General features: G+C 44.0%; 1 protein-coding gene across 7 annotated transcripts in view; it reads left to right on the top strand.

The window, feature by feature from the left end:
• The window catches only part of LOC131677126 (uncharacterized), a 565,677-nt gene that overhangs the window by 463,445 nt on the left and 86,525 nt on the right, over positions 1 to 15,707 (top strand). For all 7 annotated transcript variants that reach the window (XM_058956746.1, XM_058956747.1, XM_058956745.1 and 4 more), the window contains exons 5-6: positions 8,637 to 8,781; positions 10,481 to 10,608. In XM_058956746.1, the coding sequence (XP_058812729.1) occupies positions 8,637 to 8,781; positions 10,481 to 10,608 (273 nt within the window). The remainder of the gene's footprint in view (positions 1 to 8,636; positions 8,782 to 10,480; positions 10,609 to 15,707) is intronic.

Genomic DNA, 15,707 nt, shown 5'->3' with positions numbered 1-15,707 from the left:
GATTTCATGGAATAAAGTGTCTTGCGATTCTTATGCAAAAGATAGTTTGCATAATGTGTTTTATAATATGAACCTGACTAAAATGCGACAATACCGTAAACTTTCCACAGCAGGAAAAACATAAGCCAGATAAAAATTTAGGATGCTAAGTGGGAAACCAATTTTTGCAAACAATGTATGAAGGCGGTATCTGCATAAATGTGTCAAAAGTAGGTAGAATGACACAATGAACCACAGCTTAAAAAAAACAAAAAAAAAATTAAAGAGGCAAAGATTCATACTATAAAAATAGGAAAAGTTTCATTTCAATATATCCCAGCTAAAAAATCCTTAACTAAAGTTTTGCACAAAACCAGGAACACATTGAATTAGCTATGAATACCACACTTGCGCTTCTTTTAACGTTCAACCTGTTCGCACGGAAGACACGACGCGGATTGCATTTAAAACCTACAATGCCCCGGGGTTGTCTTTTATTCCCACGCTCCAACGTCGGTGTTCCAGATGCTCCGCTTTTGTCACACAACGAAGACCAGAGGCTATCTCTCGACTCGGCAGAATAACAGTTTCCGTTACTGTATGGCCAGTTTAATCGTGCTTGAACAAATTTCCATTCATTACGCGATTATTTTTATACCATTTCCACTCACTTAAATCCCATTCTTTTCATTCTGGCACACTTTCCATCCATCCGATTATGTTGGCTGACAGCGAGCAGTTCGACAAAAAAACCAACAAACAAAAAAACAGTGTCCTCCTTTCGAGAATCTATTGTTTTTTTTTAGCTGTGCTGGATAAAAACAGAACATCCCTAAGGGCACATCCTCCTCGGAACCTCCCGTTTTCCCACTCGAGCAGAAGGAAAAACAGATTGCATAGTAAATTACTTCATGCAGAAATTTATTGCAAATAACAGCATTTCGAGTTTCTATACTCCTTTAGAAATTGTACGATTGCCGGAGGTGCAGCCGGGCTGCAGCAGTTCAAAGAAGCAAGGGATTGAAAATCGTCAAACACTGCCACAGACTAGTTCTGGGAGCAGCAGCGGCACAAAGCACCAGTGAAAGGGAGAAAAAGCGGAAAAGCTATTGTGTTTGCAGCAATAGTTGGCTCCCGTTGCGTTGCGTCCCCGTCCTTGTCCTCGCAGGCCACAATCTCAGCCGCCCAATATGTAGCTGTGAAACGGAGAATAGTTTTCATTGAATTGAATAACGTGCAAATCGTTCGAGCGAAAAGTGGTACTCCTTTTGCCTGGGAGAAGGAAAGCAACAAAAAAAAAATTCTAGCAACACTCCAGAAGAAGTAACTTTTCGCTGGACACTCGACGGGTTGGCCTGCTGACACGCTGGTTCTTTTGTTTTCTTTACCCGGTCATCAGTTGGGATTGTCTAAATGGAGAACCGATGGATGGCAGTAGGCACGGACTCGTGGACATACTGGATAAAGTAGATACCTACTATATCTGACGTTTAAAATATGCACACAGTGATCTGGTATTTTTATACTTTCGCCCTCTCTTCAAGTCCAGAAGCGGCCATTTGCGCGTAAATTCGCCTTGTAAACGATTTATTTTTTCCTCCAGAATCAAACGTTAAAAACGGCATAATAGTCATGGACAGATCCAAATGCGTTGGTATTGAGTAATTTTTAACGTTTGAATTTGGAGGAAAACGTCGTTTACATGGTAAATTGGGAGGCAAGCAAACCACTTCTTGGCTTAAAGAAAGGGCGGAAGTATTAAAGTACGAGAGTTCTGTGTGCATATTTTAAACGTCAGATTTCTCAATAGTCACACCGTCATACATGGCATTCCAAAGAGTCAGACCGAGTATTGCACTATGGGAAATGCCCGATCAGTGCCCGGTTCTGAAAGTCTCTAAAATCCGTGGCACTGCACCCTCTTCTCTTTTGCTTCTGTGCAATTAACCTCCATAGCTTCCACAACCGTTCGTATAACATCCACAGTGCCGAACTGCGTATTGGATAGGCCATTCTTTTCCTCCGGGTATGTTGTAAGCCTGTTAAGGATTACTCTTTCAAGCACCTTGCCGACTGTATCCAACAGACATATCGGCTTATATGCTGAAGGATCTTCAGAGCGCTGCCTGACTTCGGCAACAACACCAGCTTTTGTCGCTTCCAGATGTCGGGGAAGCTACCATCGTCGATACACATCCGGGTTCATTAGGATTACTGTTTTCAGAGCCACATTGGGGATATCGCCTGGTCCCGGAACTTTCTTGGTCTTCAAGGCTTTTGCCACCACTATCGGCCCCTCCTTTGCCGCTCCAGTTTCTTCTTCCTGGTCATTCTGAGCACCGTACGGCATGGGCGGTCAGGCCGTCGGTTTATGCTGTGGCAATAGCGTTTCTACGACGACTCTCCTCCTTCTCTCCGGATCCCAAACCGGTGGTACCGCCGATCCTCTTATCTTCGCCATAGCAACTCTATAGATGTCGCCATACTGATTTGGATTGGCGTTGCGACAAGGCTCCTCTAGGCGGGCTTTCTTACTGAGCTTTTTTTATTTCAATTATAGAGGTTTTAACCTTAAGGTCATTCGCCTCTTCGGGTTAGAAAAATCTCTTAGGAAAAATTTCTAACCCTATGTGTGGGGTCGGGACTCGAACCCAGGTGCGCTGCGTACAAGGCAATCAATTTACCAATATGCTACGCCCACTCCCCTTACTGAGCTTGATTTTCTTGTTAAGTGTGGCTCTTACCACCTTATCCACTGGTAAAAAGTTGCTCTTTCAACGTCGTTGTGGGCTCTCTACATTCTCCTACGGGCTCGGTGGAGACGTAGGTCATCAATCGTAGGTAAACAGTACCACTAGAAGGCTGGACGGCGGCTGTACTTTGGTTTTCCCCTTGCTTGGCATGATGGCATTGCACGACCCATACCCGATGCTCTGTCGCAGTCTACTCGATTAGACCCCGGCGGAGAGTTTCCATCCCTCCCGAAACCGTTGCTCACTGTTCATCACTTGCCATTTTGTGGACGACATTATCCGATCCCTGCGTTTCGCTTCGAACATCGAAGACCACATGCTACGGTGTCTCCTCGACGTTCTCACATTCCGGGTACACGGATGATATTGCGTGCTCGAACCGATGAATATATGTACTTCCTGAAGGAGTCGTGGCCCGAAGTTAAGCTCTGCGTGCTTTCCATTGACCCATATCGACAGGTTTGGGATGAACCGGTAGGTTTCCCTTCTTTTATCCGTACTGTCTCATTCCTGCTGCCACGTCGCCATCGAATCGATTCTCATCATCTTCCTCACGTTTCTTATGTTTCTTTGACTGTAGCACTCGATATCATTCGCCAGGGTGATACAGATGCGGATCATCCCGGCGATAACGGATAATCGGAACGTCTTGTTCACCTTTTCACGGTTCCGTTTGGTTTTCAACGCCAAATCACAGGCAGGAACCCCGTCTCGCAGTATTGATAACGAAACATTAGATAGCGGACATCTCGTGCTGTTTCCCAGACCGTCGACGTGTGGCATGATCCTCGCTATTGTGTTCGTTGCCTTCGCCGACTTTTCGCAGGCGCAGTCGATATGGTTGTTGAAGTTCAACCGGTCGTCGATTATCACTCTCAATTGCTTCAGTGCCCGCTTCGATGTAATCGCGTGCCCTCCGACGTCGATCTGCATCCGCAGAACCGCTTTACAATTGCTGACTAAGAACACCTCCGTCTTGTGGTGAGCTATCTGCAGCTTGACCCCGTTCATCCAGTTCTCGATCGTGTCTATTGTCTCCATCACCGACACCTCCACTTCATCAAGTGTCCGCGAAAGCCACGATTTTAACTTTCCTGGGCAGTTGCAATATCAAATATCAAGAGAGTTGGACCGAGAATGGAGCCCTGTGGAACGCCCACTGTGACTCGCATTGTCTTCTGCCCTTCGTTCGTCTCTTACAGCACCACTCTGCTCTGGAAATAGGTCTTCAGAATCTGGTAAAGATAGCTGGAAACCCTCATTCTGTGTAGCGCTGCGGCGATGGCTTCCCAGCAGGCGCTGTTAAATGCATTCTTCGCATCTTACGAAACCACAGCGCAGTATCGATCTCCACTTGGTTTCCGTTTAGATGCCTTCTGTGCACTCTTGAGCACTGCCTGAATTGCATCCACTATCGATGGTCCTTTGTGAAATCCGAACACTCGTCCTCCATGCATTTCGTCTGCCTGTTAAGGATGATTCTTTCCAGGAGTTTGCCAAATGTATTCAGCAAACATATAGCCCTATACGAGATCGGACCGCCCGGTGGCTTCCCTGGCTTTTGAAGCAACATCATATTCTGTACCTTCCACATTTCAGGAAAGTTGCCTTCATGTAAACACTGCTGTAGCACCATCCTAAACATTTCTGGGTATGCCAGTATCGCATCATTCAGCACCACAATTGGTATTCCATCCGGGCCGGGTGTAGGGTTGTGGTACCGGTAATAGCGGTACCGAAAATCCCGGGAATACCGACCCATTTTTGGTACCGTAATACCGGTACTGAACAAAAGCCAGTACCGGTATTTTCGGTACTATACAATTTTTTATGACAAATATGTTAACTCTGCAGGAGGATCTGTTTCAAAATATCGTTCTGCAAGATAACGTTTAACTATATTAATTTTCCTTCTAGATAAATCGTTGAGATAACACCTTTGTGTGGGAATGAGGTGGGGCCATCATCATAATAATTCTTGAAGTTAAAGTTTTATTAGCGACATTCTGATTGGTTTCCATTATTCACCAGGTGGCGCGTAATAAGACTATGGTCTAAGTCATGTCTGTATTTGGTTTGCTCTTAAACCTTTATCTATAAAAGAACGAACAGCGATTTAGTAGCTAACAGTTTTAGACTTGGTGAACTGCTTCAAAAGGGGCGATTTGTAACTATTGGTGATCGGAAAATTCAGCAAAACTCCATAGTTTACAGGAAAGCAAGGAGCCTTGACATGCATTAGAGAATAGTAGACAAACGACATGAAGGTCGAAACCAATTCTCAGAAAAGCAAGAGAGGAAATGCGATTAACCTGCATGGATTTACTGCCATTCTCGCTTTGATTTACTATTGTTAATAGGGTTTTCATACATTTACCATCTGTTCAAGTCGACGAAAGTCGCACCACTTAGCAGTTATTGATTTCAAAATGGCCTAGATTTCGAAATAAAAGAAGGTGCCCTATACGAAAAATATCTTCTGTGAAATGAGTCTTGCCATTCCGAAGCAATTAAAAACAATAAACATGTTTTTTGATCAGCACAAATCAATCATCTGAGAATAGGATCATCAGTTTGAGCATTCAATTTCAGTTTGAAACTTTTTTCGATTTTTTAAAAAAAGCTATTCGAGTACCGGTATTTTACCGGTACTACCGGTACTGAGGGCTTCAGTACCGTAGTACCGGTTCTCGCCAAAAAGGGTCGGTACTGCGAACTCTAGCTGGGTGGAATATCCCATATAAAACCATATTCCGGTGTATTATTGGGTTTTTGAGACAATTTTCTGGTTATTTGATACTTGTGAAATTTGGGCGGCCCATCTTCACGGTATTTTCATTTTTTTGTATGGTATTTGAATCCATAAAAATTTGCTCTGGTTATCAACGAAGAGGCTCAAGAATACGCGCAGCAGTTGGAAGTGGCACTACCAACGGAAGAGCAGCTAGGCGCAGTTGCCCTTGAAGATGGCTGGAGAGATATCCGATCCGCCATAGGTAGCACCGCAGCCACTGCACTAGGTACGGTGGGCCCGGACCGAAGAAGCGACTGGTACGACGGCGAATGCGAGCAGTTAGTCGAAGAGAAGAATGCAGCATGGGCGAGAATGCTGCAACACCGCACGAGGGCGAACGAGGCGCGATATAAACAAGCACGGAACAGACAGAACTCGGTTTTCCGGACCAAAAAGCGCCAGCAGGAAGACCGAGATCGCGAAGCGATGGAGCAGCTGTACCGCGCTAAAGACACACGGAAATTCTACGAGAAGTTGAACCGCTCGCGCAGGGGCCACGTACCACAGGCCGACATGTGCAGAGATACAAACGGGAATCTTCCACGGACCAGTGTGAGGTGATCCGGAGGTGGCGGCAGCACTACGAAGAACACCTGAACGGCGATGCAGCAGACGACGAGGATGGCACAGTAACGCACCTGGGAGCACGCGCGGAAGACATTACACTACCGGCTCCGGATCTCCAAGAAATCCAGGAGGAGATCAGCCGGCTCAAAAATAATAAAGCCGCTGGGGTTGACCAAATACCAAGCGAGCTACTAAAACACGGTGGCGAGCCACTGGCTAAAGCGCTGCACTGGGTGATTACCAAGATTTGGGAGGAGGAGATTTTACCGGAGGAGTGGATGGAAGGTGTCGTGTGTCCTATTTACAAAAAGGGCGACAAGCTGGATTGCTGTAATTACCGAGCAATCACCCTGTTGAACGCCGCCTACAAGGTACTCTCCCAAATACTATGCCGTCGACTATCACCAATTGCAAGAGAGTTCGTGGGGCAGTACCAGGCGGGTTTCATGAGCGAACGATCTACCACGGACCAGGTGTTCGCTCTTCGTCAAGTACTGCAGAAATGCCGCGAGTACAATGTGCCCACACATCATTTGTTCATCGACTTCAAAGCCGCATACAACACTATCGATCGAGATCAGCTATGGCAGATTATGCACGAGTACGGATTCCCGGACAAACTGACGCAATTAGTGAAGGCGACGATGGATCGGGTGATGGGCGTAGTACGTGTCTCAGGGACGCTCTCGAGTCCCTTCGAATCACGCAGAGGGTTACGGCAAGGTGATGGTCTCTCGTGTCTGCTATTCAACATCGCGCTGGAAGGTGTAATAAGAAGAGCAGGGATCGACACGAGTGGTACGATTTTCACAAAGTCCGTTCAGCTACTTGGCTTCGCCGATGACGTTGATATTATTGCACGAAACTTTGAGAAGATGGAGGAAGCCTACATCAGACTGAAAAGAGAAGCCAAGCGCGTCGGACTTGCCATCAACACGTCGAAGACAAAGTACATGATAGGAAGAGGCTCACGAGAAGAGAATGAGAACCGCCCGCTTCGAGTTTGCATCGGTGGCGACGAAATCGAGGTGGTTGAAGAGTTCGTGTACTTGGGCTCACTGGTGACCGCCGACAATGATACCAGCAGAGAGATTCGTAGACGCATCGTGGCAGGAAATCGTGCTTACTTTGGCCTCCGCAAGACACTTCGGTCGAACAGAGTTCGCCGTCGTACGAAGTTGACCATCTACAAGACGCTGATTAGACCGGTAGTTCTCTACGGGCACGAGACCTGGACCATGCTCGTGGAGGACCAACGCGCACATGGTGTCTTCGAGCGGAAAGTGCTGCGTACCATCTACGGTGGAGTGCAGATGGAAGACGGCACATGGAGACGGCGAATGAACCATGAGTTGCATCAGCTGTTGGGGGAGCCGCCCATCTGTCATACCGCGAAAATCGGACGACTACGGTGGGCCGGGCACGTAGCCAGAATGTCGGACAATAGCCCGGTGAAAACGGTTCTCAATTGCAATCCGACCGGTACAAGAAGACGTGGCGCGCAGCGAGCACGATGGATCGACCAGGTGGAAGACGATTTGCGGACCCTTCGCAGACTGCGTGGCTGGCGACGCGCGGCCATGGACCGAGTGGAATGGAGGAATCTTTTGTATACGGCACAGGCCACTTCGGCCTTAATCTGTTAATAAAAAAAATCAACGAAAAGGGCATTGTTGAAGTCTGTCCTTTTCCACCTTTCCCTCGCCAGGCATCCTTCCCGCACTGTAGCGGGGTCCCGTTGGCCGATACGGTAGCGAATCACCTGGCGGTCGCTAGGCGTATACTTCTCGCATACTCTCCAATCTATGTTCTCCGTCGGTGAAGGGCTACATAATGTGACGTGGATGATGAACTCCCTCCAATTTCTTCGAAATATGCTAACAGAGCCATCATTGCACAATCGTACGTCTAACTATGCTAGATTTTCCTGCAGGATATACCTTCTTGTGTTGGTTGCTCTACTGCTCCACTCCACAGCCCAGGTTGAAGTCACGACCAATGATTACCGCTTTTCGGACGATCAACTGCTCGGTTAACTGCTCCAGCATTAGGCTGAGCAGCGCCACTATCTACCGTGGAGGAGCGCAACAACTGCACACGAAGACGCCATTGATTTTGAGGATCACGAAGCCTTCGTATGAGCGTTCTACCACCGAATAGATCGGGAACGGCTGCGATGCAAGTTATGGGCAGATTCCCCAATCAGAATCTGCCCATAACTTGCATCGCAGCCGTTCCCGATCTATTCGCCATCCCGTAACCGTTATCGAGGGGGCTCTGCAATCAAAGCAACGTCACACATAGTCATAGCAATCTCAAAGGTTGCAGGTTCGAATCCTGCCTCTGGGAGAATTTTTTTTCACATAATCAATTTCGACTCACTAACCATTTTGATCTGTTTTCCCCGTTGGATAACTAAAAAGATAATGAACGTATTATCAGCTTTTAATTTTTCCCCTTATTTTCGCATAATATTCTAAAATAAAATAAAATTTAAATTGCTAACGTCCATGTTTTTCCATTCTCTCATATTACCATTCCAGAAAAAGACCCATACCCGGTGGACGCCCTGCCTACGTGCAATCACGCGCTGTCCGTCTGCCAGCAGGAACGAAAGTGCATCAAACTGTTCGAGGACTTTAAGACGCACTGTAAGGTGCGGGAAAACAAGTGCCGCATGGAGGACAGGTACGGCTGGCAGTAGTGGTCCGACCCTAAGTCTCTACACATAAAGCTGAAGCAAACAGTGACAATGTGATCCGGTTGTGGTGGTGGTCCACGGTTCATGGCGCCGATGCAGTGTTCAAAAGTTTGATATTCAAATCAAAGCCCCATTAAACTGGATGTCTCACGGTACTCTGTACTAATGCGGCGAGCTTCAACTCCTACTATCGAAAGCCCGGTACCATCGAACGAGAGCTCTCTATTCCCAGACAAGCTGTAAATTCCTATCAAGTTGTCCCATCCGGTTTCGGAAAATCGATTAAATTTTAATCATGAAACAACCAAACTTTCCGGCCGTTGAGAGATCAGACCGCACACACAAACCAACGCGATTTGGTGGGTGGTAAATGGAAGCACGGCGTTATCGGCTTTGGCCAGACCCAAAACAATATATACGCACGTAACACACACTGCTCATTTCAATTTGTTCCTACTTTGAAATAGGATCCTGCCGCTCTGCTGCTGCTGCTGCTGCTAACCCATTACGAGAGTCTACCAGGCAGAACGCCGCGCGGTTGATTTGGGTTACGGGGGAGGGTGGATGGATCAATAACGGTTTCCGGTGAATTATTTTCCTTTCGGTGGGATATGGTTAATGCTTCTTGAAAACCACACACAACGCTTCCCACCGCGTTGATTATCGCATCGTTTACCGCTACCTTGAGCTTGAAATTTGACACGCCAATCAGATATAGTGAGTAGAGTAGGTTTCTGGTTGCGGCAAAACAGGAGAGGGGGAAGATAGCGACAAAACGGTAATTCTTGTGCGAGGTGCGCATTTCGGTTGAAGTAAACCGTAATTAATATCGATTTCAATTTTAATCCTTTAATGTGTGATCGATCGAACGGAAATAAATCATCCGTGTTGACATGCTCAACCAGTGATATGGCCGGGGGTAGGTTGATACAGGAGTGATGAGATTCAGGAAAATTTCTCGCTCAGTGGTTTGTGGCGTGATAGGTTGTTTTACGCTCGGTAAGAACTGCGCAATCAGTAAGGGTTCGATTCGAGTGGAAGGGGACGTGGTGTAAAGGAATTGCTAATTGAGCGAAAGAGTCTTTCAACAGAAATGCAATCGGCTTTGGGAGTCCGTTAGCCGAATAGTTCTGACAATGGGACTTGTATTACATGAACTGTTCCAGTAACAATTACCAATAAACAATTTTAAATAAATTTTCGGACACTATTAACTAAATCCAGCTACAACCTTCTTCCGCTCTTTTCGGAGGAAGTTAGTAGATTGATGGGTTGATCATTTGAGCAACCAAGATTATCACTAAACCACCCAGCAAATAATAATCTCCACTGTATTGACCACGAACGTACTCCTGCCGCGTTTGAGAATACATCCGATAAAGTACAAGCCAAACCACATCGTCGCAACCATCCCCATGAACCGCCCGGAACCCACCACAGCCGATTTAAGCGAAAGAAAACAAACAGTGTAAATCAAACCGAAAACCGCCGAGCACACGATCCAAAAAAAAACAACAACAAAAAACCCCAACGATCCGATGGAGTGGAAACGTTTTCCCAACGCGGATAGTGTAACAGAAAATAAATCCCACTCATCCTCGCTTCTTCTTGTTCTCTTCCTGCCGCCCGCTTTGCACCGGCCACCACGAATGGAACCGAAAAAAAAATCGCCCGGAACTCCAACAGGGAATTGTGCTACGAAGCATGGACTAATCTCCGATTATCACCGATGTTTGGCTGTATCTGCCCGAACAACCACATGAAGCGCAGATGTGATAAAATATTTAGCGTTGTTAACCATAATCCCTGCGTTGGTAAGTGTTCTCCCTTCTAGACTCTAATGCCATCACTGTATTACCACCACCCTCCGAGTCCGAGTATTTGTTCTTGTACGGTTCCTTTTCTCCCATCCACCATACCACGGCTTAAACATACGAGCTTCCTGGAATCTAAACTTTCCTGAAGCTTCCGCGCACTTTCCCTCGTTTACCGCGCCACTCAAACGGTCAACAGCAAACCGGACACCCGAATCACTCTACAGAAGGGATTCTGTTGATAGCGCTTTCCGACCTCACTCGTTCAACGTTTAAACGCTTTCATGTTCAGTTTTTTTATTTCCTCCATAAATTGCACATTTTTACTGATTTGCGGCCGCATTCGATTTGAGCTTTCTCGCGTTGGACAATTCAAACCCCTCCCGGAACCGGTGCCGGTGCATCGATTCCAATGGTGTTCGGTTTTCGGGTTGGGAAACTATAAACAAACCAGGACGGAAAAAGTTTCCACCGAAGGAAACCATATTTCATTTCACTGCCATCCTGCCAGCTTCATTAATCCATCGTGAAAGGTATTCCTTGTTTTCGTTCGTTCCGCAGAAGAAGAAGAAAAAGGCGTCATAATTTTCTTCTGTTGTTCGATTGTTCAGTTTTGGAAGGCGGAAAGCAGAAACTCGCTCACGAGTTGGGAGGGGAAACTTGACTGAGTTTTGAACACTTTAAAAATCCTGAAAGAAAGAAAGGAAGGAAAAGCACGTGAAAAGCCTGCCGTCCACGCGCCAGCATTGGAATAAACTTTGCGAATAAAGATTGCAAGTTTATTAAGTAAAAGCTGTCGGTTGACAAAGAACACGGAAACATTAGGCATTCTTTTCAGATTTAACGAAACGCTTAGCCGGAAAGATAGTTTGATAAAATTTAAATGGCAATATTTTGTGTTAGTGTGAATGATAGTTCAAAGCTAAGTAAATTGCCTTATCAAAATTTCACATTGATCTTTAAACGTATCAATTTAACCAAAACACCGGAAATTTCTTCTGAAAGCCACGCATTCCAGAATGGCGCGCTGTCCGGCGCTGACCGCCCGCAGAACACAAAACCAACGCCTGTTCGGCGCCAGTGAAACAAAAAATTAGCCTAGCCCACCTACGGGGTTGATTTTCTGCTCGGTGAATGGTTTGCTTCTTTTTTTTGTTTTTGTTTTTAAAGAAACCCCGGAAAACCAGCCCGAGTGGCAGTTGCCGGCCGGTTAGAAAAAGAGGAAAAAAGCACAGCTCCCAATGTGAATGCGCGGAGGAACTAGCAATGGATGAAAACGGTGCCGCAGCCACTTGTGCGAAAAAACTTCCGTGCTTTTCTTTCCGTTTCATTTTTCATTCTTTTCTGCTTGCTCTCTATTGCTACACTGTAGTGAAAATAATGCTAGCAGTGTGCTGAGCTTCCATCAACAGACCAGGGCCGGATTTAGAGCTTGAGGAAACATGGTAAGGGTGTCAATTTCAAGTTTTCTAATAACAATAGAATGTGAGTGAAAAGGTCTACAAAAGAAGGCAATACTAGGCAAATGATAAATCAGGATCTTACCTAAAATAGTTGAAGTCAAAGTTTAACAAGAAAATATCCTGAATATAATCCGTAAGAGACTTTTTGGTCTGCTATATTATCCTCCTTTGAGTAATGCTTTAAAATTGGCAACATAACTCGAAACACTTAAAAATGGTGGTTTCATTGAAATTTTTATTTCCCACAGTTGCGGAACTCTCATATTTTCTTTATGCTTACTAATCAGGAATACCGAACGACTTCTGAGCTTTGTACTATTTCATGGACTGAAAACTTTGTGTTGCTGGACTTTCCGAAAAAAGTAACCGTCAAATCGCCACATTTGCTGATTTATAGTTTCCAAATTTAAATATATCATTTCGAGTGTACTGTCTTTTATTAATTTCGTATTTTTTTACCCTCGAACACTCGCGCTATATTGGACGATCAACAAAACGACATTCTGATTCAAATACCACGTGCTCTTACTCTCTTCGATAAACTTGTCCAGGAGAATAATAATAGACCAAATAGTTTAAAAAATAATAATCTGCCGCTAGATAGCGCCAGTGAGTATGTCAATTTTTCCGTTTACTGCATCCTAAAATCAAAAACTTTTAGGAAGGTCTGTGTCTTCGGTAAAGTTGCTCAGCATGCCGAACATTTCTGAATGCTACCTTTAGGCGGCGCAACTGAGCCTGTTATTTTTTCGACCTACTGTATCTGTAGTGAATGCTACTAATAGAGAGAGAATAAAGCAGTGATATTCTGAAAAGAAGTTCACTAAATTGTCAGATGACTTCGTTTTACCTTATTCAACTTCTCTGAGTAATTGTGTTCACACTGATACAACGTTGATTAAATTATGTGTATTCATTATTTTTAAATATACACTAAGGTTTTTTACGCGGTTTTTTGCACGGTTTTTTACACGGCTTTTTTTTACACGGTTTTCGCAATTAGCACGGGTTTTCGCAAAAAAATGCCAAGTCCTTTTAAAGGCAAAAGATTTAGACGATTTTTGATCAAGTTTTTTTAGCACCGATTTTGCACGGTTTTTCGCAAAAAATGCTAAGTCCTTTTAAAGGCAAAATACATTGATGACGGATTTCGCAATTAACACGGTTTTAGCAAAAATATTCCTCTTGAAGGCAAAAGACTTAGACGATTTTTGATCAATGTTTCCATGTCCATGTCTGAAGCCATCCGAAAACCGAGATGGCGACTTCCGGTTCAGTGGTATTCTCCAAAACCCTATTAAAATAGGTATTTTTCGAACGGGATTGATAAGTGAACGTCTGATATCGATGTTTAGTGCCATTTTGAAAACCAACCTGGCGACTTCTTTCAGTTCAGTGGAATTCACTAATGCGCCATCAATATGGGTATTTTTGGAACGGGATTGACGAGTAGATGTCAAATATCGATGTCGGAGGCCATTTCGAAAACCAAGATGGCCAGTTCGGTTTAGTATAATTTTCAATTAACAAAACAATGAGAATTTTTGGAATAACGTTGATGAATAAATACCGGATGTCAATTCCGGAAGTCATATTTTAATCTAAGATGGTGACTTCTAGTTTAGTGGACATCTCATTCATCTTAATAATATAACAAAGACCTGATTTTATTATTGTCCATGATTTTGTCAGTTTTTTTATTCGATTATGAGCCTTGAAAATGCGCTGCTCGATGAGCAGCAGCATATTCGAGTAAATCCATTCATGAGCACATTTTTGCCTTTCTCAATAGAAAGGTATTGCAATTGCCCTGAAAACCGACTTTTTAACGGAGGCCCGGAGGGCCGAGTGACATATACCTTTCGATTCAGTTCGTCGAGTTCGGCAAATGTCTGTGTGTGTATGTATGTATGTGTGTGTATGTATGTGTGTGTATGTGCGTCTGTGTGTGTACGCGAACACAATCTCACTCACTTTTCTCAGAGATGGATGAACCGATTTTTACAAACTTAGTCCCAAATGAAAGGTGCAACGTTCCCATAGGCTGCTATTGAATTTCTAATGGATCCGACTTCCGGTTCCGGAATTACAGGGTGATGAGTACGATCACGCAGAAAATGTCGATTTTAAGAAATTCTGCAATGAATGTATAATGGTGAAAATTTTTCCAAAATATGACCACAACTGCTTCGATTTGTAGTACTAGGTCATTAACAGCCATTCAAAGTCTCTTTGGTCACATTGGCCACCATCATCGGTTCCGGAAGCCCCGGCGGAAGTATCCAAATTCAGACTAACAGTCACATCGGTTTCTCGGAGATGGCTAGACCGAATCAACCAAACTTAGTCTCAAATGAAAGATGTTGCGTCCCCGTAAATGGCTATTAAATTTTATCCCCAACCGACTTCCGGTTCCGGAGTTACGGGTTGTGGCGTGCGATCACATAGCAAATTGTGATTCAAACCGATACCCCGATGAAAGCAAAAAAGGTAAAAATTTCGCTAAAATGTCTCTCAAATAACTTAACTTTGCAGTTCTAGGTCACCGATGGCCAAACAAACTTTCGTTGACTACATTGACCACCATAGACGGTTCCGGAAGTGCCCGGGAAAAGCGGCCATCTTTCATAACTAGCAAACTCATATCAGTTTCTCGGAAATGGTTGGGCCGATTTTCACAAACTTAGTCCCAAATGATAGCTATATTATCCCCACAGATGTCTGTAAAATTTCGCACGGATCGCTTGTATGGTTCCGGAAATATAGACTGAACGGTCCGGTCACACATAAATCTTATCTCGAAAATTTTTTTTTTATAAAAATCGACTTTTTGGGACTTTGCCGATTTCGCACCTTTTTTCAGTTCAATATTACCATGACTGTTTTTTCTTTTTCAAAATTTTAGAACTCGAATAATGGTTTATTTTCCTGTATATAGTTTAGACTTCTCCACATTTTGAAAAAGTTTTGAAATATACATGGGTCAGCTCAAATTTTTGTTCTAGGTGTGAATTTAAGATCTTTCGCCAAAAATGGCCTCATTTGGACATGATTTAGAGGTGTCTCCAATCAAAAATCGTGTTTTTGCTATGTTTCCATAGTAACATCACTTACACTCTGATTTAATAGGCCCTACATGCCCACATATCATCAAAGGTTGTTCCTTACACATATCTTAACATGTTTTAACAGGTGAACATAGCTCTAATCGCAGTAGAAAATTTGTTAACTGGATTTTCATATAGAAAAGTATATCAAAACCAAGGAAAATTAGTAGTATTTTTTCTTGGTTTTGGTATTCTTCTCTATATAAAAAACCAGTTAACAAATTTTCTATTGTTTCATCGTTTTTTGCATGGTTTTTGGAATTACGCGGTTGTTTTTGTACGGTTTTCCGAATAAACGCGGTTTTTTACACTGATTTCGCAATTAATACGGTTTCTTGCACGGTTTTTTACATTGTGCGTATCCCCCGTGTAAAAAAACCTTAGTGTATACATTTACTATACTCAGTGGCGTAGCCAGAAATTTGGTTTGGAGGGGGTTTTGATGAGAGTCGCAAATTTTTTGAAAAAAATGCTGAAATTTAATATGAATTTGATAAATTATTGAAAACTCAAAAACATAAGTAGTCTA

This window comes from Topomyia yanbarensis, chromosome 1 (genome assembly GCF_030247195.1).
Source record: "Topomyia yanbarensis strain Yona2022 chromosome 1, ASM3024719v1, whole genome shotgun sequence".
Taxonomy (NCBI): domain Eukaryota; kingdom Metazoa; phylum Arthropoda; class Insecta; order Diptera; family Culicidae; genus Topomyia; species Topomyia yanbarensis.
Note: the sequence above shows the minus strand (reverse complement) of the source record. Positions and strands in the feature narration are given on the sequence as shown.